This window comes from Vicia villosa, unplaced genomic scaffold (assembly GCF_029867415.1).
Source record: "Vicia villosa cultivar HV-30 ecotype Madison, WI unplaced genomic scaffold, Vvil1.0 ctg.003136F_1_1, whole genome shotgun sequence".
NCBI classification, from domain to species: Eukaryota; Viridiplantae; Streptophyta; class Magnoliopsida; order Fabales; family Fabaceae; genus Vicia; species Vicia villosa.
Window position 1 is genome coordinate 169,837 of NW_026706120.1, and position 23,930 is coordinate 193,766.

General features: G+C 34.3%; 1 protein-coding gene across 1 annotated transcript; it reads right to left on the reverse strand.

Moving 5' to 3' along the window:
- Positions 1 to 3,942: 3,942 nt before the first annotated feature.
- Positions 3,943 to 9,448, reverse strand: LOC131640442 (beta-hexosaminidase 1-like). Its single transcript, XM_058910834.1, has 15 exons — positions 8,971 to 9,448; positions 8,078 to 8,161; positions 7,634 to 7,669; positions 6,968 to 7,079; positions 6,785 to 6,855; positions 6,545 to 6,675; positions 6,215 to 6,231; positions 5,939 to 5,987; positions 5,604 to 5,704; positions 5,439 to 5,498; positions 5,219 to 5,252; positions 5,014 to 5,112; positions 4,639 to 4,698; positions 4,297 to 4,547; positions 3,943 to 4,219 (listed from the first exon to the last, which is right to left on the reverse strand). The coding sequence occupies exons 1-15, from the start codon at positions 9,358 to 9,360 to the stop codon at positions 4,044 to 4,046; spliced, it is 1,671 nt and encodes a 556-aa protein (XP_058766817.1). The 5' UTR covers positions 9,361 to 9,448; the 3' UTR covers positions 3,943 to 4,043.
- Positions 9,449 to 23,930: the final 14,482 nt, after the last annotated feature.

Here is a 23,930-nt window from a genome sequence, read left to right on the forward strand (position 1 = left end):
AAAAGATGAAGATAAATTCAAGGACCAGTGGTACTTGGATTCAGGATGCTCATCACATATGTCTGGAAGAAAAGATTGGTTTGTCAACATAAAATCCTCAATAAAGAGCATGGTAAAATTTGCAAATGACAATACTCTAGCAGCTGAAGGTATTGGTGATGTAATGATTACGAGGAAAGATGGAAAGAGGTCAGTAATTTCCAATGTGTTGTACATACCAGGCATGAAGAGCAACTTACTCAGCATTGGGCAGTTGGTCGAAAAGAACTACAAGGTTTCGATCGAAGATAAGATGATGAGAGTTGTCGATGCAAATGGAAGGTTAATCTGGAAGGCTCCTATGTCACAGAATAGAACCTTCAAGATCGAACTCAATGTGATGGAGCACGAGTGCCTTGCAACTGCAGCTAGCAGAGATGAATGGATATGGCATTATCGACTAGGCCATCTCAACTTCAATGACATCAGAGACTTGAAAATAAAGAATATGGTTTCAGGACTGCCAGAAATCGATATTCCAAACGAGGTATGTGAGGAATGTGTGCAGGCGAAGCAGCACAAGAATAGCTTCAGCAAGGATGCAGGAAGTAAGTCAAAGGCTATTCTCGAAATCATATACTCGGATGTATATGGTCCTATCCAGGTGGATTCGAATGGAGGTAACAAATACTTTGTTACATTCATAGATGATTTTAGTCAAAAACTATGGACTTACCTGATCAAGAAGAAAAGTGAAGTGATCGAGGTATTTGTCAAGTTCAAATCTATGGTCGAAAGACAAAGTGGTCGAAAGCTCAAGGTTTTGAGAACTGATGGTGGTGGAGAATATGCGTCGAAAGACTTCGACATGTTATGTGATAAAGAAGGGATTGTGCATGAGGTGGTGCCACCCTACACTCCACAGCAAAATGGAACTGCAGAAAGGAAGAATCGAACCATCATGAATATGGTGAGAAGTATGTTGAAAGGCAGGCATTTACCTAAAGAATTTTTGGGAGAAGCAGTGTCGACTGCAACATACATTCTAAACAGATGTCCGACGAAGAAGCTAGAAGGAATTACTCCAGAAGAATGTTGGTATGGTGTGAAGCCTAGCTTGAGTCATCTAAAGGTATTTGGATCTATAGCACATAGACATGTGCCAGATCAGTTAAGAAGAAAACTTGATGACAAGTCGAGTCAAATGATTCTTATAGGATATCATTCGACTGGAGGATACAAGTTGTTCGACCCAATGGACAAGCAAGTAGTGATCAGCAGGGACGTGATCATAGATGAGCTTAAAGAATGGGATTCGACTGAAAATGTCAAGAAGGATTCAGTGAGAATTCTTTATGACGAACCATCTACTGAAGTCGAAAGAGAACAAGTTCGACAAGAAGAAGTCAGAGGTGATGCAGGCCCAGGAAGACCTCAGAGAACAAGACACATGCCTGCAAGGTTGCAAGAATGTGTGATTACATCAGATGATGTAGTCAATGATGAAGGTGAGTTGGTACATTACGCTTTCTATGCAGATGTCGAACCTGTCAATGCAACTGAGGCATTGAAAGATTCGAAGTGGGTGAAAGCTATGAATGAAGAATTGAAATCCATCGAAGACAACAATACTTGGTCACTTGTTGAATTGCCTCAAGGCAATAAGGCAATTGATGTGAAGTGGGTATACAAGGTGAATTGTAATCCCAAAGGTGAAGTGACTCGACACAAGGCAAGGCTTGTGGCAAAAGGATTTCTTCAGAAGGAAGGAATTGACTTCGATGAGGTCTTTGCACTTGTTGCCAGGATCGAAACGATCAGGTTGGTTGTTGGTCTGGCGAACATGAACAATTGGCACATGTGTCAGATGGACGTTAAATGTGCATTCCTGAATGGACCCTTGGACGAAGAAGTCTATGTTGCACAACCAGTTGGGTTTGTGAAACATGGCGAAGAGAGAAAAGTGTACAGACTGCATAAAGCTCTGTATGGACTGAAGCAAGCTCCAAGAGCTTGGAATAAGAAGATCGACAGTTTCCTAAGGGAGAAAGAATTTGTGAAGTGCACAACTGAACATGGGGTATATGTAAGAAGAAGCAAGATTGAATTGCTTATACTATGTCTCTATGTCGATGACTTGTTAATAACAGGTAGCTGCAAGAAAGAGATCGAAGGCTTCAAAGGTGATCTTAGCAAGGAATTTGAAATGTCAGATTTGGGAGAAATTTCATACTTCCTTGGCATCGAATTCTATAAGAGTAGTAGAGGCTTGATGATGCATCAAAGAAGATATGCAAGTGAAATTCTCAAGAGATTTGAGATGGAAGAATGCAATTCGACTTCGACACCTGCTGAAACAAGATTGCAACTGTCGAAGAACCCAGATGAAGAGGATGTCGACCCAACCCAATATAGAAGACTTATTGGGTCATTGAGATACCTTTGTCACACAAGGCCTGACTTAGCATACAATGTAGGTATGATAAGTAGATTCATGCAGAAGCCAAAGGTATCACACCTAGCAACGGCGAAGAGGATACTGAGGTATCTGAAAGGATCTCTCGACTATGGCATTCTGTTTCCTGCAGCTGATGAGGGAAAAGAATGCAAATTAGTGGGTTACACCGACTCGAGTTGGTGTAGTGATGCTGAGGATCGAAAATCCACAGCTGGTTATGTGTTTATGCTAGGTGGTGCACCAGTTGCTTGGAGTTCGAGAAAGGATCCAGTAGTGGCATTATCATCGTGTGAAGCAGAGTACATAGCTGCTTCTCTTTGTGCATGTCAAGCAACGTGGATGGTGAACTTGGTCGAAGAGATAACAGGGAAAGATCATGGAGCAATTACCATGAAGATCGACAGCATGTCAGCTATCAATCTGGCGAAGAACCCGATAGCACATGGTCGAAGCAAGCACATTGAAATGAGGTTCCACTATCTTCGAGAGCGGGTAGCTATAGGGAAGATGAATTTGGAACACTGCAGAACTGAGAATTAGATTGCAGATATCATGACGAAGGGAGTGCTGGTTGATATATTCAGAAGACTAAGAGCTATGATGAATGTAGATAGCTTAGACACAATGAATTAGGTGGTGTGTTAATTTGTAATTCCTTGTGTCGAAGCAGGTTGTTGCTCGAACACAAGGTGTGTCGAAGTGTGTAACAGTTTGTTACACATAAGTTTGTTTTTTTAAATCTAGATAGATTTGATTTAGATTTAAAATATATTAGATTTGATTTAGCTACAAAATAAGTATTTTGGACTTTTATAGTTTTGGGCTTTGGCTTAGGGAGAAAGCTAACCTAAATCTATAAATAGGGAGTAACCCTCATTATTTGTAATCAAGTCATTATCTTGTATTCACAGAAGTTGCAGTTGCAAGTGAATAACAGAATTTCCACAGTTTGTGGGCAGAGAGAAACTCTGCAGAAAATACTTCTTCTTCTCTTTTAAATTTCCGCAAACCCTATTTGTTCTTATTTTCTTCATTGCCATCTTTAACAATAAGAAATTACTCAAAGGTTTGAGAGTGTAATTCCAACAAATATTGTATTTTTTTCGGAAAACATTCCTAACACACAACCTCACATATTTCCTACATTCCTGTTGGATCATATTTTTATCAGACCATATACAACATCAAATGAATGATATTTTAACCGATTGTAAATCCATGTATCTTTATATTGGAAATAACATGGTAAATGTGTTTGATTAATCTAGTTTATAGTTGAATGGATCCATAATAGGTTTAACCATATTGCAACTTTTCATGAAAAGAGTGATAGAACCATTGCAACTCTATGAAAAGCCAAGCCTCCTCTCCACGTTCCTATGAAAATATGCCTCCCAACATATAGACAAAAAACTCTCTTATGACAATAACCTTTAGAATGATTGCATCTACCTATATTGATTTTGAGAAGAAGATGAACCATCCTATAACATTTGAAAAGAGACTTCAAAATAAACATCACATTAACCAAACATAGTAGACAAATTCCAGTTACTTGCACAACAAGTTACACAAATACAGATAAAAACATTATACATTATACATATTATTGATCATAGCATGAGCCTGCACCATCAGGTGCCCTTCTAGCATAAAAGTTTGTGACAGGAGCTGCCGGGACGCCTCGTCTATTTAACATACATCGGAAATGTTGCAGCCGCGGCAGTACCGTTACGTTAAGATTTTTTGCAGTAGTAGAATCTCTCGGACTCCACAAGCGTTCTGTCAGAGACATCAACCAGTTAATTTTTTCCATATGTATTTTCACAAGTACAGTGAAAAACGGAAGACGTGGTTACCTGCAGCTGCGGCAGCTCGAGGCCAAATTGTTTGCTGAACATCGGATGCATCGGCGGTTTCACCCCACATACAAACTTCTCCTCCAAGTATGAGCTTTTGTTCTGAATCTTTATGTATACCTTCTAACGGCTCGGTCGTATAGACCTCGTCCCAAGGTACGTCTAGATGGTCGAGATACCAGAAACCTTGGTTACTGAAAATGCAACGGAAACCTTTTGCAACAGCTTTCGCACAAACACCAGAGACCAACCTAAAGTTTTTAGGTTAAATATTTATTCTTCAACTCGGAGAATCGAGTGTTTTGTACTGCAATAGAACTAGTTGTATAGATGGAAACTCACCAGTTATGCACTACTGTTTCAGGATGAAGCTTTGACGGAAATGTATTGAAGGTTTCTTCCCTGAGAAATTACAAAAGAAAAAGCCGGTTTAAGAAAGTGATGTAGTAAAGAAAATGATTAATTACAGTTCTTGATATGCTCTGATTATACTGTGGCCCTATAAAGCATTGATACAGACACAGACATGACACCGACGCATAATCACAAGCATCGTATCGTGTTTGTGTCAAATTCCAATACGTGTCAGACACTGGGACACACTTTCAGTTTGAAGTGACCAGGCTACATACCGTCTGAGGCCTGTGACCGAGACCAGACATGATATCGACACCGACACATCGACACCAGTAATATATATGTATGTACTGATCATACCAGTTCACTGGAGTCCAATTTTTCGAAAGGGCTATGTCTTGGGCCTTCAGTACAAAGTATTCATACGCATCTTTAGTAGTCATGTTCTGTTTCTGAAGCCTACAATAAACAGTCAAAATTGTTGTCGAGTTATTACTCATTAAGCATAGAGTTCTACTTAAGTATCGAAAATTGAAGGCGAGTTAATCGCTTTAGAAATCAGTACCATTCCTTTACATGAGTGGTATTGCTCCAACAATCTGTCAAAAATATACATAATTTTTCGTTAATTATCGATATTAAGGAACGTACATAACGTCAAGTACGTCTAGTTCATAGAGAATACGTGTGGAACTTAATGACTTTAGAGATCAACTTTAACAGCTTAAGCTTTAAGATCAAATTGTTCTTTGGTGAGTTGCGAGAAGAAAACCATTCATACTGACCTGTATGAACTTCATCGCCACCCAAGTGAAATAGCTCGAACGGGAAAATCTTTCTCATATCTACAAAATTTAGGAGAGAAAAAAATATAATTAACATGAGTGGTTGAAATGTTGTTACGAGTAGCGCAGAAATTTCATCGGGATTAAGGTTTATAGGAAACCAACCTGACAGAATACCAGAAATGACATCAAAAGTAAATGTCTTCGAAACATCTAGCGGCTCCTTACAAGACGGTGATGGCCAAAGATCCGGATACCCGGCACCCCTACACAGAAAACAAAAACATGAAATAATGGTGATGAATGCTACTTGCCACTAGATTACATGAGCATAAACTTTTGTTACGGAAAACATATCATTTTTCAAAAAAATATTTGCAGTAAATTATGAAAGAAAAACAAAATTTTGGTCTCTGCGCGTCACATTAACGAAGCCAATTATTATCATACTATCAGAGGCTATACTTAAGGAAAAAGAATGACCGAGGTATGTGTTTTACCATGATTCTGCATGCCCGGGGACGTCGATTTCTGCCATCACATTTATACCTATTTTGAAGCAAATACTCGTTAAATATGCGACCGTTGATATTTCAATAGCCATCAGAAATAGCGTCATCAGAATATCCACATTTGCTTTTATTCTTATAATAAGACTATTTGGCAAGAAGATAAAAAAGACTAAAGAAAAAGGATAACAAAAAATCGTGATCAACTGCAAAATGCCGAGGATATTATGTGCCAGAAACGTCGAAAGGAAGTTGAGAATACCTCACCTCTCATTTGGGCAAAGCTTTATATCATCAGGGCGAAACATGAAAAGAAATCACAGAATCAGTTGTTAATACAAGTTTGAAGATAACAGTTTCGAGTTCAAAACATAGAAAAGTTAGCAATGCGTTAACAATAGAATTTTTGTAGTATCAGGATCTTGGTTCTAAATTGCAGTTGCAGTAAAATGCGGTTCTGATGCCGTGGCAGAGAACTATAAAACTATTAAGTTGCTTCCGCGATGCAGTTACAGACCACAATTTAGAACCATTTTATGGATTATTTAAGCCGGACAATATGAAGAAAAGATGATTTGAACAATGAGAGTCTCTTACTTGACAATTTCATATGCATCTTCTACTGTGTAACGTTCCCACTTTGTATACGAACCTTTCCATAAATTTGGATATGTAGGTATCTCGAGCGGAAACGACTCTTCGTCTATGATGTGCCAATGTAGAACATTCTGCATTAAGTGAAACAAAGATGTGCTAGTTAGGTGAGACGTCTTCGGTTTCCAAGAGACAAAAACAGCGGGGAAGGAAAAGAAAAGAAACTTATGACATTTATCTTACAAGTTTGGCATAGGACATAGATTCAATAACTTGCTTAATTACACTAATTGGTAAATAGTGCCTCGATGTATCTGCAAAAAATAGATAAACAAGAAACCATACGTATCAATCAATATCCTTTGGCGATAGTATAAAATCACTCTATGTATATTGATTTTTGTCGATGCAAACATTGTGCCTCACCCAACATAAGACCACGGTATGCGAATCTAGGTTTATCTTGGATGGACCAAGGCGTCTTGTGGATTTGTACTGTTTTAGTTGTATAATCGAAAGAGCAAAGCTGGCTGAATGTCTGGTGCATCATGCAAAGACAACAATAGTCGAGTTTTAAATTTTCAAGGTAAAGAAGATAATCTCAGTTTAAGTAACTTAAACTTACAATATATAGGTTAGTAGATATACATGTTAAGTTTCATATGTGAAGGTATAAGAAGGAGACACATTTCAAGGCCTGTTTGGATTAACTTCTTTGAGCTTATGTACTGATATAAGCACTTGTAAGATTCAGAGCCGTCTCAAATATTTAGAGACTTTACGTAGGTTAGTTAGCCGCAGTTTAACCATGGCAAAACAAATAGAGGTCCTATTTAACCACAATTTAACTGTGACAATATTTTACGAGCCCTTTTGCCACGGTTAAATTGTGACAAATTTTGGGCCCTGTGTTGCAGCCTTCAAAGACGGCCCTATGAAAATAGTTTTCAACTTATTTTCGTACGTTTTCGATGAAAATAGTTTCTTTACTCTATCTTTGTTATAGAAATAAGCCATAAAGCAAGACAATTTAAGTGTTAAGCATGAACTAACTACTCTCTATGCATCATTCTTTGCAAATTCTATGCATACCTCCAATCCACGCAATGCACCATAAGCGGTATTTGCCTACCATATGTAAAATCACAATGTTAGAAAAATAACAACTATATATTTTTGGTAAGAAAAGTTGCTAGAAAATAAGCCACAAATTCCATTCAATTTTACTTAAATTTGTTGAGTCCAAAATTAATAACCAAAGCACAATTGTATCTCACTCTGCATTTAAAAAACAAGCAATAGGTCCTTTCATATGTTTTTCTTTAAATGCTCCGTTTTTCCGTATCAGAAACAACAACTCAATCCGGAAATTTCCTTATGTTTCTAGTTTAACATGTATTCTATATATACCGGCATTAATGATTAAATAAAGAAATTTCGAGATTGAATTGCTGTTCCTAATACCGAAAATTTGAAACATCTAAAGAAAATTAGAACCCGCAAACTGTAAACTACAATGAGTAATAAACAACACACCTCAATGGTGGCTTCTCCACCAACAGAAGACTCATTGCCTTTGGAAACTACCAAAGTATAGCTTTCATCCACACCAAGTTGAAGCTGCAAAGAATAAAAATCTCAAAACCGAACATAGATATGATAATTTCATTTTGACAAACAAATTTGTCCAAACAAAACAGCAAAAATTGAATCGGTTAACCAAGATTAAAAGACGCGATTAATCAGGTTCAATGAATGCTTAATGAAATTCATTGCAACTCATTAACCACCCACAAAACATGATTAACTAGAAATTTCAAGTGTTCAAATATACATGATCCATCCATTACCCCAAAGTTGTGTTCAAATATAAACCTGAAAATCATGATTAATTATGTTGAAAACGGTAGAGAAATCTGGTTGGCCTAACTCAACCATACAAAACCAATCTGTAAGGTGAGCATTGCTCCCACTTATAAACACATGTCCTGACCATATATTGTCCGATGAAAGACTCTTAACACACCTCCTCACGCCCTACACACCTCCTCACGCCCTGAATATTTAGAGCATGGAAATAAATGGTGCATGATCTGATAGCAGGTGGCAAATCGGTTCGAGCTAACTCAACCATATAAAACCGGTTTGTAGACCGAAGATTGCTCTCACTTATAAGCAAAACAAATTTTCAGACCATGAATTGTCTGATCATATATTATCTGATGTGGAACTCGTAATAAGAACCATGATTAAATGTGTTCATTGAATCACTAACTATCTAAACCAATAATATCATGTTTCAAAATAACATATAACACAATGAACCAAAAAAACCATCATTCAAAAACCCAGAACTGAAACAACAAAAAGAAACAAAATTGATCAAAACAAAGTCAATCAACAAAAAGTCAAATAAATAAACAAATCACCTCCTCATTATCTGAATGTAGAACAATATTCAATGTAGTAATATCATAAGGAACCACACTAAAACTCCCCCTCAACTTTCTCCCAAACCCTTTACCAAATCCAAACCCAGCATGCTTGAAAATGATCCTTCTATATCTCTCAAAAGCAGAATCAAGAACTTCAGAGTAAGCAACACTGCCATTTCCAATCACAGAGTGAGTAAGTGAAGGGTCAACGGAGAGAGAGTAAGTTCCTGAAGTGAAATTTGAAGGGAGTGGCCATAGGTAAGTGAGGGATTGTTCTTCATGAGAAAATGAAATTGGAATGAATAACAGGAAGATGATGATGGAGAAGATGAATGAGGAAATTGGTGAAAAGAAGGTTCTGGGTTTGGAATGGAACATCATCATGGTACTGTGTTTTGTTTTTGTTTGTGAGGAATGAGGATGATGTGTGTCTTTGTGTCAGTGTTGAAGAGTGTAGGAAAAGGAAATTGGGGATTTGTTTTTTTTTTTTTTTTTGAATGATTGTGTTAGAAAAGAAACGTGGCAATAGATAATGATGACTAGTATTTTTTTTCTTTATTAAGGAAATGTAGGTTGAGTAGTTTAAAAGATTTCAAGTAATCTATGGAAGATGCTAATCACCTATCTAATTTATCACTTAAAAAAAATTAATTACACTAGAGTATACCTTTTTTTTATTTTTTGTAATGGACTAATTCGATTAAATCGGACCAATCAAAATTTTATTTTTAGACAGGTGGCGGTTGTTTTCTTTTCTCAATTCAAAATACATTAATATCTAAAGGACCCTCCATTTACTCGGGTAAACACACACTCAATTTTTCATACATTTCCATCAAAACCATAACACTTCGTCTCTCACCTCTTTCATGATGTTCAACATTCACTTCTCTCTCAGGTTCTTCCTTCTTCAACAGCTATCCACCATCTTCAACACTTATTCACTTTGTTTGAACTTTAGGCTTTGGATTCTAAGGTGGTTTCGAGTTGTGTTGTCGATAGCGACGAGTCTGAATTTTTAGGCTTCGGGTTCCCTTTTCTTTTGTTTCTTCGTCTTTTCTTCCAAGGTCTGCTTCATTCTACTTTCAAATATTAACATTTTTTGGTTTTTTTTTGTTCTAGTATGTTGATTTTCATATTAAGTAATTTTCTGAAATTGAAATTTACTGTTGATATTTTATGTTGGATGATTATAACTGTATATGTTTTTTATGTATATTTTTTGCAGCATCCCGCAAACTGCAATCACTTTCTCTCTCTCTCTCTCTCTCTCTCTCTCTCTCTCTCTCTCTCTCTCTCTCTCTCTCTCTCTCTCTAAAAAACTCTCATATTCTAGAAAGGAGAAGTTGTCATCTTTAATGCCTCTGAATCATTTTCTTCTCATTCTACAACAGAGAACACATCCTCTTCATTCATCTTCTCTTGTTCGTCTCTCTTTCTCAGGTTCTACTTTATATGCTTTCTCTTCATTTTACATAGGGTTAAATATGTTTGAGGTCCTTGTAAATATAACGGAATTCGTTTTTAGTTCCTGAAAAATTTTCCTTCAAAGTTTCGTCCTCAAAATATTTTACATCCATAAGATTCATCCCTCCCGTTAAAAAAGAGTTAACGGCTTCATACGTGGACACCCAAACGTTAATTTATTTTCCACCTAGACATGTCCAACATGGATTATTGGTTGTTTTATAAAGTCCCCAAAGTTTACCCAGAAAACCCTAATTTTGGAATTGCCCCATCTCCTTCTTCCTTCCTCTTCCTTCGTTTTCCTTCATTTTCATTCCTCTGTAATAAAATCCCCTTTGTTTTTATAGCTTGGATTGCTTCATGGCATCGAATACGAGGCGTAGCAAGTCAGGAGCATCGCATCAAACAACTGGAAGCAGCCGTTGTTCAGGTAGAAACTGCGCTTGCAATGCTCGTATGATTTCATATCATTGCAAGCTGGACCCAACAGAGAAAAACATTTTTGGAGATGCCCATTCTAGCAAAGTGATACAACATGTAACTTATTTAAATGGGATAAAGACCTAGCACAAGTAAATGAGGTGGAGGAATCAGTTGATGAGGATTGGGGAAAAGAATAGAGGTACTTGAAGGAAATGCAAGGAGTGGAAATTTTGAAGGAGATGTATGAAAGTTCATTGAAGAAGAATAAAAAACTGCAAATAAAGATTAAGTCATAGGCTTATCATGGAAAAATTAAGTTTATTTGCATTGTATTTTTTCCTATGGTCAACATGTTTTTGTTGGTGAAGTGTACTTGTTGATTGCATTTGAAAAATTGTTTTTGTTGTAGTAATGTTGATATCAGTTTGTTGGTCCAAGAAATGTTTGTTATGTCTGTAATATGTTACCATTCATGTTGTTAATATAATGGTTTTCAATCTATAATTTGCAATGACCTCTAATTTTAGTTGTTAATGTAATGCTTTTCAAACCATAATTTGCAATAACCTGTAATTCATGTTGTTTAAGTAATGCTTTTCAAACCTTAATTTGCAATGACCTCTAATTAATGTTTGTCAAGAGTCTCATCTTCTTTAAACCTTCCAACAGTTGGTTTCCCATCAGAATTGTCATCATCTGCACCATTGTCCAGTTCATCTATCATATATTCATCTTCAATTACATGTTATTCGCCCATCTCATTTGTGATAAGTGAACTTCTTGGTTGTTCATGTGCAGCTTTAGCATTTACTTCAGGCCCTCTTTCAGCATTCACTTCAGGTCCTCCTTCAGCATTTACTTCAGGTCCTCCTTCATCAATCTCATCAAAATCTTTCATCCTCTCTTCCTCACTATCAGAAAAATGAACATCCTTCATAGAGTCTTCACTATGATCAACTTCACTTTCACCATGATTTAAACAATTTATATTAATTTAAACAATAACGTTATATTTTTATTAAATTAAATTAATTAACTTAAATATAACGTTAATAGTAAAATAATATTAAATAAATTAAATAAAAATAAATTAAAATAAATTAAACATAAATGTTAAATTAAACTAAACTAATATTAATTAGAAAATATAAACTAAATTAAATTAATATAATTTAATATTAATTAATAACGTTAACAGTAAAATAAATTAAATTAAATTAGATATAAACATTTATATAAAATCTTTAAATTAAATTTATTAAGTTAAATATAACGTTATTAGTAAGTTAAATTTATTAAATAGTATATTATTATTTATTAAAGCATAGTATTAAAAAATATGTAAATTAGTATGCAGTATATTATTATTTATTAAAGCATATATATAAAACGTAAATATATATATATATATATATATATATATATATATATATATATATATATATATATATTAAAGAAGCTACAGTAAAATATAATATATAAAACATATATAATTAGTTGTATATAATTATTAATTAAATACAAATAATTAGATGGATACTATAACAATAATTAAATGCAAACATATAACAACTTGGAAGGGAGTGGGTTCAACTCCCACCTCCAACAAATTTTTAACATGTATTTTATATTAACCTTATATATTAACAAATAAATAAAATAAAAAGCCACCTGGACATCCACGTCATTAGAAAAAAAATAAAAAATAAAAAAAATACATGCCACATCAGTTTTTTTGCTGACTGGTAAAAAATGAGAGAATTTTGAAATGTTAGGAAAATTCTTGCAACTTTTTTTTTGCAGGGGGGTTTTTCAAATGACCCCTATATGGCAGGGGGAAATAGGTATTAACCCTAAAAAAAATTAATTACACTAAAGGATACCTTTTCTTATAATTGACTAATTCGATTCAATCGGACCAATCAAATGTTTTCTTTCAGACAAGTTGCGGTTGTTTTCTTTTCTCAATTCAAAATACATTAATATCTAAAGGACCCTCCATTTACTCGGGCAAACACATACTCAATTTTCTATACATTTCCATCAAAACCATAGCACCTCGTCTCTCCCCTCTTTCATGATGTTCAACATTCAACTCTCTCTCTCTCTCTCTCTCTCTCTCTCTCTCTCTCTCTCTCTCTCTCTCTCTCTCTCTCTCTCTCTCGGGTTTTTCCATCTTCAACAGCTATGCACCATCTTCAACACATATCCACTTTGTTTGAACTCTAGGCTTTGGATTCTACGGTAGTTTCGAGTTGTGTCACCGATAACGGTGAGTCTAGATTTTCCGGTTGCGGGTTCTCTTTTCTTCTATTTCTTCGTCTTTTCTTCCAAGGTCTACTTCTTTCAAATATTAACCTTGTTTGATTTTTTTTGTTCTAGTATGTTGATTTTCTGGATATTAAGTAATTTTCTGAAATTGAAATTTACAATCTTTTTTGTTATTGATGTTTTATGTTGAATGATTATAACTGTATCTATTTTTTATGTATATTTTTTGCAGCATCCCGGAAACTACAATCACTTTCTCTCTCACTCAAAAACTCTCGCATTTCAGAAAGGAGAAGTTGTTATCTTCAATGCCTCTGAATCATTTTCTTCTCATTCTACAACAGAGAACACATCGTCTTCATTCATCTTCTCTTGTTCGTCTCTCTTTCTCAGGTTCTACTTTATATGCTTTCTCTTCATTTTACATAGGGTTAAATATGTTTGAGGTCCTTGTAAATATCACAGAATTCGTTTTTAGACCCTGAAAAATTTTCCTTCAAAGTTTCATCCTCAAAATATTTTACATCCATAAGATCCATCCCTCTTGTTAAAAAAGAGTTAACGGCTTCATACGTGGACACCCAACATGGATTATTGGTTATTTTATAAAATCCCCAAAGTTTACCCAGAAAAGCCTAATTTTAGAATTGCCTCATCTCCTTCTCCCTTCCTCTTCCTTCGTTCTCCTTCTTTTTCCTTCATTTTCATTCCTCTGCAATAAAATCCCCTTTGTTTCTACAGCTTGGATTGCTTTATGGCATTGAATACGAGGCGCAACAAGTCAGGAGCGTGGCATCAAACAATTGGAAGCAGCTGTTGTTCAGGTAGAAACTGCGCTTGCAATGCTCGTATAATTTCCTATCATTGCAAGCATGGACCCAACAGAGAAAAACTTTTTTGGAGATGCCCATTTTGGCAAAGTGATACAACATGTAACTTATTTATATGGGATGAAGACCTAGCACAAGGAAATGAGGTGGAGGAATCAGTTGATGAGGATTTGGGCAAAGAACAGAGGTACTTGAAGAAGATGCAAGGAGTGGAAATTTCGAAGGAGATGTATGAAAGTTCATTGAAGAAGAATAAAAAACTGCAAATGAAGATTAAATCATAGGCTTATCATGGAAAAATTAAGTTTATTTGAATTGTATTTTTTTGTTATGGTCAACATGTTTTTGTTGGTGAAGTGTACTTGTTGATTGCATCTGAAAAATTGTTTTTGTTGTAGTAATGTTGATGTCAGTTTGTTGGTCCAAGAAATGTTTGTTATGTCTGTAATATGTTACCATTCATGTTGTTAATATAATGGTTTTCAATCTATAATTTGCAATGACCTCTAATTTTAGTTGTTAATGTAATGCTTTTCAAACCATAATTTGTAATAACCTGTTATTCATGTTGTATAAGTAATGGTTTTCAAACCTTAATTTGCAATGACCTCTAATTAATGTTTGTCAAGAGTCTCATCTTCTCTAAAACTTAAAACAGTTGGTCTCCCATCAGAATTGTCATCATCTGCACCATTGTCCAGTTCATCTGTCATATATTCATCTTCAATTACATGCTATTTTCCCATATCATTTGTGATAAGTAAACTTCTTGGTTGTTCATGTGCAGCTTTAGCATTTATTTCAAGTCCTCTTTTAGCATTCACTTCAGGTCCTCCTTCATCAATCTCATCAAAGTCTTTCATCCTCTCTTCCTCACTATCAAAAATATGAACATCCTTCATAGAGTCTTCACTATGATCACCTTCACTTTCACCATGATTAGAAGCCCCCCTTCTTAAATTTTCCATAAAAGTTGCCTCACCAGTAGTTGGTTTTGCCTCTGTGTAAATCTCTACTTCACAAATATGTCCAAAGGCATATGCAACTAACTTTGAAGCATAACCATCGTCCCTAAAAGGACTCAAATGTTCTTCAAAAGAACCACCCCCGTGTTTCCACCATATAGTCACTACACTAGGATCAAACTCAGTGTCAATTCCTTTAATTAGGTCAACTGCTTCGAAGAATGACCAATAATCTGGATCCTGACCACTATATGCATAGACATCTCCATCCTTATATATTAGGTCAGGATCTCTATCAAAATAATCTTGTGTGTAAAAAAAAACCTTAAAGTTACCCATTTCCTATACAAAAATATACATTTAGTCAACACAAGGGACCACACACATGCGGAGAAGTAAACAATATATGGAAAAGGACCACCCATATGACATAATGCAGAAACGACCTAATAAAGAAAGGGAAGCATTCAATCTAGGACGACACAACCTAATAAAGAAAAGGATGAAGGGAACAAACCTGGGGCCACAACGCTTGGGGTATCAATGATAGGAGACTGGAACAACGTTTGCACATGCAAGGGACCACCAAACGAAGGCTGACCTTGAAAGCTTTCACCAATTTCACAAGTAGAAGACGAGGGTTGGGGTTAATTCGGTTAAGTGTATTTTGCTAGAATGTTTTGGGTCTTCTTTAAGCCAATGTTTATACACCTTCAGTCTGGCCATTCATAAATTTACACGCTAGCATATCAAAATAAAAGAAATTCCACAACAGCAATTCCATGTAAGCTCAGTTATTGAGAACTAACGGAAGGGATGAAAGTTTGAGACGGTAAATATTTGAGGGACGGAAATTTAAAGAAATTTTTTTGATGGACTAAAAACGAATAATGGTATATTTATAGGGACTAAAAACTTATTTAACCCTTTTACATATAGGTCGGTTTTTAAGATCTGGAAATAAGAAACATAGAAACCATATTGGAGGCATAATAAGGCTGCAAGACACTAATTTGACGAAATAAGACAATAATTTCAGGGTTTGTGTTCCTAATCTTTTTTATCTGATTTTTGATTTTAGGGTTTGTCATAAAAAAATGCATATATGTTGTTGTTAAAAAGTAAGTTACAATTGGGTGGATATACTATAATTTTAGATTTTGATAAAATAAATATGTTTTTGATTCAGTTAATGATTTTGCATCCTCGTCTAGCAATATTGTGTTTTGGACTAAAAAGTTTATCTTTTTTCAATTTTAATGTTGTTTGCTAGTGTGGGTCGTTCGATTATCATTATTATCAAAACCTGGAAATCAAATAAATAATTTCCTTTATTTTTGTTCTTGAGCGGTTGAGGATGTGAATCATCCTCATCCTCATCCTCATTCATAATCAACAATCTAGTTCTTTTCTTCTTTTTCTTGTAGGGGAAAAGTAGTTGAAGTAGTTGTAGTAGAAGAAATTATATTATCAGTAATAGACAATAAAGGTGTGGTTGTTGTTGATGAAATGGGAGAACTAGAGGGAGCCACATATGTAGGATGTGCGACAGGTGCAGTTGCATACTCATTTTTATCCATGATAGCAGGAAACATAGTTGTCCTCAAGGAATCTACATCATATATTTTCCTTTCTTAAGAATGGCACCAACTTTTCATAAGATTTATGTCTTGATAAGATTGCGACAATTGAAAGGCTTTGCATAAGTAATGACCAAGTTATCTGTGAGTTTATTCCTTTTCAATTCGGTGACTAATGTTTCTTGAATAAACATTTTAAAAATAATCTCCTAAAAGGAACATCTTTGCTTGACTCATCATGAGTGTCAAAAGTTATATTCCTCACATGTCTAAAGATAGTAACAGATAAGTTGATATTGTTTTTGTGCTCTAAGTAATACGAAAAATGACTTTTATTCCAAGTGATGTAATATGTAGATGTATTCCTATGAGTTATACATCCCAAAAGCACATTGAGTCAAACCTCGAACATGATTTTGAAATGAGTAGTTATGTTTATGCTTTTTGGTGCCTCGAATAGTAGATCCATTACTTCCTTTTTATCCAAATTTTTCTCATTTTTTCTAGAAATAACTTTTCCTTATTTTGGGAACTTGATTGCACAAGCAATGTTTTCATCCTTCATTGAAATAGTGATCCTCGTTATTAAGGGAGTGACTTCCTTGGTACTAGACTCAACAACAACCAAATCTCTCTTGCCAAAAGACTTACAACTATTAATCTCCATAAGATTTAATCATTCCATCACTAATATGCTAATTCATAAGGATCAAATTAAGGAACATTTTTGGTTTCCTGTTACATATTTTAATCGCAATTTCCCTTCATTACCCCCAATATATAGTTGATTGGGTAGGCGGTGGAATCGATTCCGTGGAAACTTCTTGATCGAAGAGTTCAAGTCTATAAGTAATTTACCACATGGTTATAGGTGATGATTCATTTTTCAGAGATTCAGAATTCTAAAGCCCTCTTGCTCTCTCTAATGCAACATGTATCACACTAGTGTATTTACCACAAGTACCATTGGTACCCACTGTGGGGTCTGAGTAAAACTGACTTAGGCCACACTCTCACTTAACATCCAATTGCATTAATCACCCATTCATAACGGTGAGACGATGCACCGACATCATCGACAATAATAGTGAGGCCACAGGAGAGACGCAAACCACTATGGAGGAATTATGTCGCTACAATGATGCCCTAAGAAGGCCAATTTGGAAGAAAAAAATCCATGGAAAATCTCAACATTCAAGGGGAAGATCCCACCTTTAAGGGAAGGACCAACTCAAAAGCCCTATATCCGAGAAAGATAAAAAGTTTTAAGGAGGAAGGAAGAATAGGCCAACCCATTATATGCTCAATATCATTGCCATAAGGTTTTCTTGAGAAGGAGAGCCCATCTTTTCTTAGAGATGGTATGTCTACAAAATCTTGACCATGAAGGACTCAACTCCAAAATAGGAAGGAAGTCTAAAGGTGTAGATCACGATCTCCCTTAAAGATGCTACATGGGCTCTCCCAATTGAAGATGATAGATACTATGGTGATAAAGGTACAACTATCAGACTGGGGATAAAGAGAGTTTTAAATATCTTAGAAATCATATGAAGTCTTGTAATGGGACACATTTGAGAGGTAAAAATTGGATTTTAATAACCTTCATTCATTCAAGGGCTCTTTAGTGCTTTCTCAAACACACATATCCAAGTGAAGGGTTACATCACCTTCAAAATGGTCTCCGGGCTTAAAGAGAATGAAAAAATGATCAAAGTTAGGTATTTAATTGTGAATTCCCCCTCATCCCATAACATTTTTGTTAGATGAACCACTTGCAATGTTCTAGGGTCATCCATGTCTATGTTGTAGCTAAACATGAGGTATTCATTAGAGAATGGGTGAATAGGCGTGATCCAACGGGATGAAAAGAGTGCTCGAAAATGCTACCAAGAACGGTGGATCTGGAAGAAACATGCACTTCCATGAACACTTGAAACCCCAATAGAGTATTTTCATTGTTAATCAATAGGAAACTTCATAGTATGTCGAATAAATAGTAGAACTTCTCAAAACTGTGTTGATAATAATCCTCTTTTGGGATTTTGGTACTCTGATACATTAAAAATCATCGTTGGTGGGGGAGATTGTTAGGGTTTACAATAGGATAACATGATTTCTCAAATGGATAGGGAAATTGTTGGTGAAATGGGCATTGCGAAAATTATGAATAATGAATGTGCAATAAATTTTTATTCAAATGTGAATTGAAGTCTCTCTGTTGAGAGTTCAAAAATGTTATTCATGATGTGTTTGGATCCAGTTCATCTGACTCATAACCACAAAGAGTAGATATTTGGATATGCATATTATAAATCCTTGGAGTGTAATGTTAGAGGATAACACAATTAAAAAATCAGGATGAATATCTTTTTTGGTCCCGTATCTTAACTTCAAGGTTCAATTTGGTCCATTAAGTTTAAAAATGTCCATATTGGTCCCTTAACACATCAAAACATACCATGTTCATAAATTTATTCTAATTACCGACAAAAAAATTAAAAAACCAGTCGCTAAATTTATCGTTAATTAGACAAAAAGGACTAACATGACACGTTTTGAAGAGTTAAGGGACCAATATGGATCTTTTTTAAATTAAGGGAGAAAAATTAACCCATGACTAAAAAGGTTATTAAACCTAAAAGTTAACAAACAACCTCGTCACCCACTAATGTGATGCATTCCCCTGTTGTTTACATGGAGAAAACATATATCCACATGTTATGACAAATTTAAAGGTTAAATCTCATGTTGAAATTTTAAATTCCAATGTTGTTTATGACTTGGAGATTTTACGGAGTTTTTAGGAGAATAAGGTTGATGATGATCATGAAATTAAAGAAAATTATATACCGTGTTAGAAAATTTCATATTTAGAATTTTATATCATGATTTTTACAGTATTTTATTTTCTATGAGAAACAATAAAAACGTATTTGAATCCATGACGACGATTCTTGTTCGGTTCTTGATTCCAACTCATTGATCCTCTCTTCCTTCTTCTTTATGTTATCTTTGATGATGAAGATACTTTTGTGTGTTTGGGTGAAATGAGAAGGAATGAAAAAAGTTAGTGTTGCTTTCCTAAAGGTTCCTTTTAGCATCCTGTTATACCCCAAAATTTGCCCGCATCTTTTTCAAAGAGAAGGCAACAGACTTCTGTCTAAAAATTGGGAGTTTCATATAATCTTGGATTTTATTTCATAAATATCCTGATTTTATGAATACTCGTTTTTTTAGAATATTTTTTATACGGTATTTTGGTTCATTGTTGAATTTATTCTTACCCAAACGCCAAATAATGTTTATCACTTCACACGCTGTTTATTTGAGATTTATTTTCAGATAAATAATACTGACGCAATTGGTACAGAATTAAATTTTTGCAGGCGCAAAGTCTGGGGATTCAGACTGTACTGGTAACAATTAAATTATTATTAGTTTTTTGTTTCCCACTAATTTTTGTACTATATTATTGTTTTAAAATCTTTTCCTTTCTTTTCAAATCTCTTTATTTCAAATCAAATCCTAACTTTATTCTATACATCTTTCTTTTCAAACCCTACCATACACTTTCTTTCAAATCCTACTACCACTCAAATTTTCCTTTTTTTGTACGGTATCACTTCATTCCCCAACGTCTCCATCCTTCTTTTCACTCTATAAATACCCCTCATTTTTTCCATAAATTCTCACATCAAATTTCACTCATTTCCCAAATTTCTATCTCATAATTATTTTCTCTTCTTCCCCGGCAAAAATGGCAAAGTGGATGGATACGTTTTTTCTTATGGTCATCACTGTTTTGGTGGTGATCATGTCCTTTTTCTGTCTGCATAGTCCTGAAAAATGCGGACCTGGGATGCTTACACTCCCGTGCATCTATATGTTGTTATTTATAGCATGGGTTTTTCATCGTCATACTTAAAGTTTGTCGTATCTTTCGCTTTCAAATAATGTACCGTTCATTATATTTTTCGTACTGTTCATTATATTATGTAATATTTGTACTATCAATAGTAAATATTGTATTGTCTGTCGTACCGTCGTTTAATTATCAAGATAATGTTATGTGTGTTTATTGCTAGTTAAATATTTATTTTTCTGTGCATTAAATCTTTTTCAATTTTATTATCGGTAATTTCGTTCGCGTACAGTATATTTTATTTATTATGTTTGTGTTTTTCTAACAACTCAGGTAAATAATTTTCACCATTAACACAATAAAAACAAAAAGAAAAAAATTAACTTTAACTGTTACGTTAATGCCCGGACAGCAAGTTAACAATCAAACCTGCTGACAGCACGATTCTCCGTGTTTTGTATCATCATTCAAATCAATCTTTTGCATTTCAAAATTCCAAGATTTTTGTTCTAGAAGTCTTCTGATAATCACATGATCAACAGAGACTCAACACTACACAAAAATCAGGTACGCTTAACTGACTCCTACACAAACAGTCCCTAATTAGGGTTTTTGTTTTTTCAGGAGAACAAGTTTTTTGATACCTCAAATGGATTTCATGGATCTCCATATGTCTCAAGGTACCACCAGACAAATTTTCAAACTTCGATTCGCTCGGACGCACAGTCAGCAGCTCAAACAGTCAACAGACGACCAGTTTGACCGAAAAGTCAACAGACAGTCAAAATTGAAATTTTTTGTCAACATCCATATTTTGTCAAAAGATTCATCATTTGATCAATGGTTGATCATAATTCATCAAGAAAAGTTCAGAAATCAACAAAACCCTAAGTTTCAAAATTAGGGTTTTCTCTTGAAAAAGTCAACTGAACTTTGACCGGCCATAACTCTCTCCTCGTTCATTCAAAAAATTCCAACCAAAGCTTGTTTTGAAGGAAATTCAATTATATTTCAAATTAAATTGATCCCATGGTCATTGGATTTACCATTTGGAAAATATGAGCCAGGACATTACAGGTCATTTTCAAAGTCAACAAAAAGTGGTTTTTTGTCAAAGCCCATAACATCAAGATAACTTCTCCAAATACAAAAAAGTTTCCAAAGTAGCTTGTAGAGGACATCTTTAGGTTTCTAAAATGTACAAGAACTCCTTCATATGATCAAAATTGAGGGAGTTATGCCTTGTTGAAGTTGGCTATTTTTTGGGAAAATGCATGAAACCAACATTGATCAAAAATGTTTTTTTTCGAAAAGAGGCCAAGTATTCATGATCCAAACGTTTCTAATGATGTTAAAGGGCTCCCATGACCAACATTAGGCCCATGACATTTTTGTTTCTTTTTTAATTTAATTTTATTACATTTAAAATTAAATTAAAAAAGAAATGGTTCAAGACAATTATCCAAAGCTTTTGTCCTTAGCTTGAGTCACCAAGTTAGCTTAACTTCTGCAGCATAGAGATGTACAACAGGCCTATAGATAGAGGGGTGAAGAAAAAATGAAGCCATGGCCAAAGTATTCAAAGCTTTTATATTAAAAAATTCAAAAGTTCAAAGACAATCAATACTTGTTAGCTTAAGATTGCAGCACCTCTATTGCTCATAAATAGCTTAGGACACTTCAGTAACAAGGAGACACGAATTCTGAATCAATAGCATGCTTGTATCAACTTGAAATTTTCAAAGAAAGCTAAATTTCGAATCCTGAGTTTAAGCTAATTTCAATCCAAACTAAACACTCAAACACGATCCTTGAACATCATTGAACCTATCCAAATCAATTTCAAGCCTCAAAGCCTCACGAATAAGTACCCAGAAGCCACAGTTTGTCAAGAACTAAACCAAGTTCTAACACATACTTACATGCTTATTTAATTGAATTTAACCTTGTATTTGTGTTTATGATGAAGCATAGATGCTTTCTGAGTGGTTTAATTAAAGTTTGAGTGCAAAACGAAGCATATACCATTTTAGGGTTTTTGAGTTCAAAAAGAGGGGTCTTGTTTTTAGGCAAAATTTCAGGAAATTAATGGTTCTATTGGGTTCGTGAGGTCCATACGAGCTCAACCATGGTCTCATATTAGATTTATCATGTTTGTATGAGATTTTTGAATTTGCAGGAGCTATGGCTACGCTTGGAAACCGTCACTAAAGCCTTTAGCTACGCTTGCAGGCTTTTGGCTACAGATGAAAGGTTGAAGACGAAGTCGTGGTAGCCTCTCATTGGCTGCCCAGCGCGCGTTTTGTTTTTTTAAACTAACTACTCTAGTGTTTTGCACTCTACGTCATACCACGCACCCTCAACATCTGAGCCATCAGATCAATCTAATCACTTCATCCAACGCGCACGCTTCGTTTGATCATACCATAGACCTTCCAGCCAACCACACTTGATCACTTATTTAATATATTTTCCATTTTATTTAATTTTCTTTGCAAAATTATTTAAAAATAGTTTCAAAAATCAAAAAAATATAATAAAAATATTTTTAGGTTGATAAAATAATATATTATTTTTTGACAAAAAATATGTTATTTTTTTCATAATTAAAATATTTTGTTTAATTAATTAGATAATATTTATAAATTTATCTTTTAATTATTTCTAACCTATCAGAAAATAAGAAAAAAAAAATTTCTTTTTATTAAATTAAGTTTATATATTATAAACTAATTTTGTACATATTTAGAATATTTCTTTCTTTAAGTTTAATTTATGTGTATAATTATTTGTATAATTATATGTTAATTAGCTTAATAATCTCCAAAACAATTTCAAAAATCCCAAAAAAAAATATTTTTATTTTAAAATTAATTAACAAACGACTTGGACATATTTTAGACTTAATTTTTTAGGTTTAAATTTTATTTCTAATTTCCAACCTTTTAATTAAATTAATTATGCATTAATTTTAATTAAAATCAACCATCCAAAAATCCAAAAATATTTTCCTTTTATCTTATTGCAATTTAAATTCATAGATAAGTGTATAGGTTGTCAAATTCATGTAAATAGCGTAGTTTACATTTCTCGCACAATCGATGTAATAACGTAGATTTACTTTCCGCATTTTACATTTCCGCACTTTAATTTCTGTACATATAAAATTGCGTGTATGACAAGAATAATAACTGAAGCGCTAGATCACTAATTTCAAAGACAACATATCTGAAAATAAAACACAATCACACTTGCACCTCTTAGGGTAATCCCTCTGTTACTCTTTTCAAAATACATTCTACTGTTTCTAATGCGATTCAAATAATTTCTTTCTGTATCCAGTCAAAGAAAATTTTCTAAAAGAAATAAGAAAGGACCTTACGAACTTAGGGTAGATCTCCTAATTGCTTGCTCAAATAAAACAAAACAACAAATGTTTCACATATAACTGTTTTTCCAAAACAAAACTTTCAAAAGACAATACTTTGTATATATCCAAACAAGGATCATTGCGAAGTTAAAAATCTCTTTTTTTGAACCATCAAAATATCTT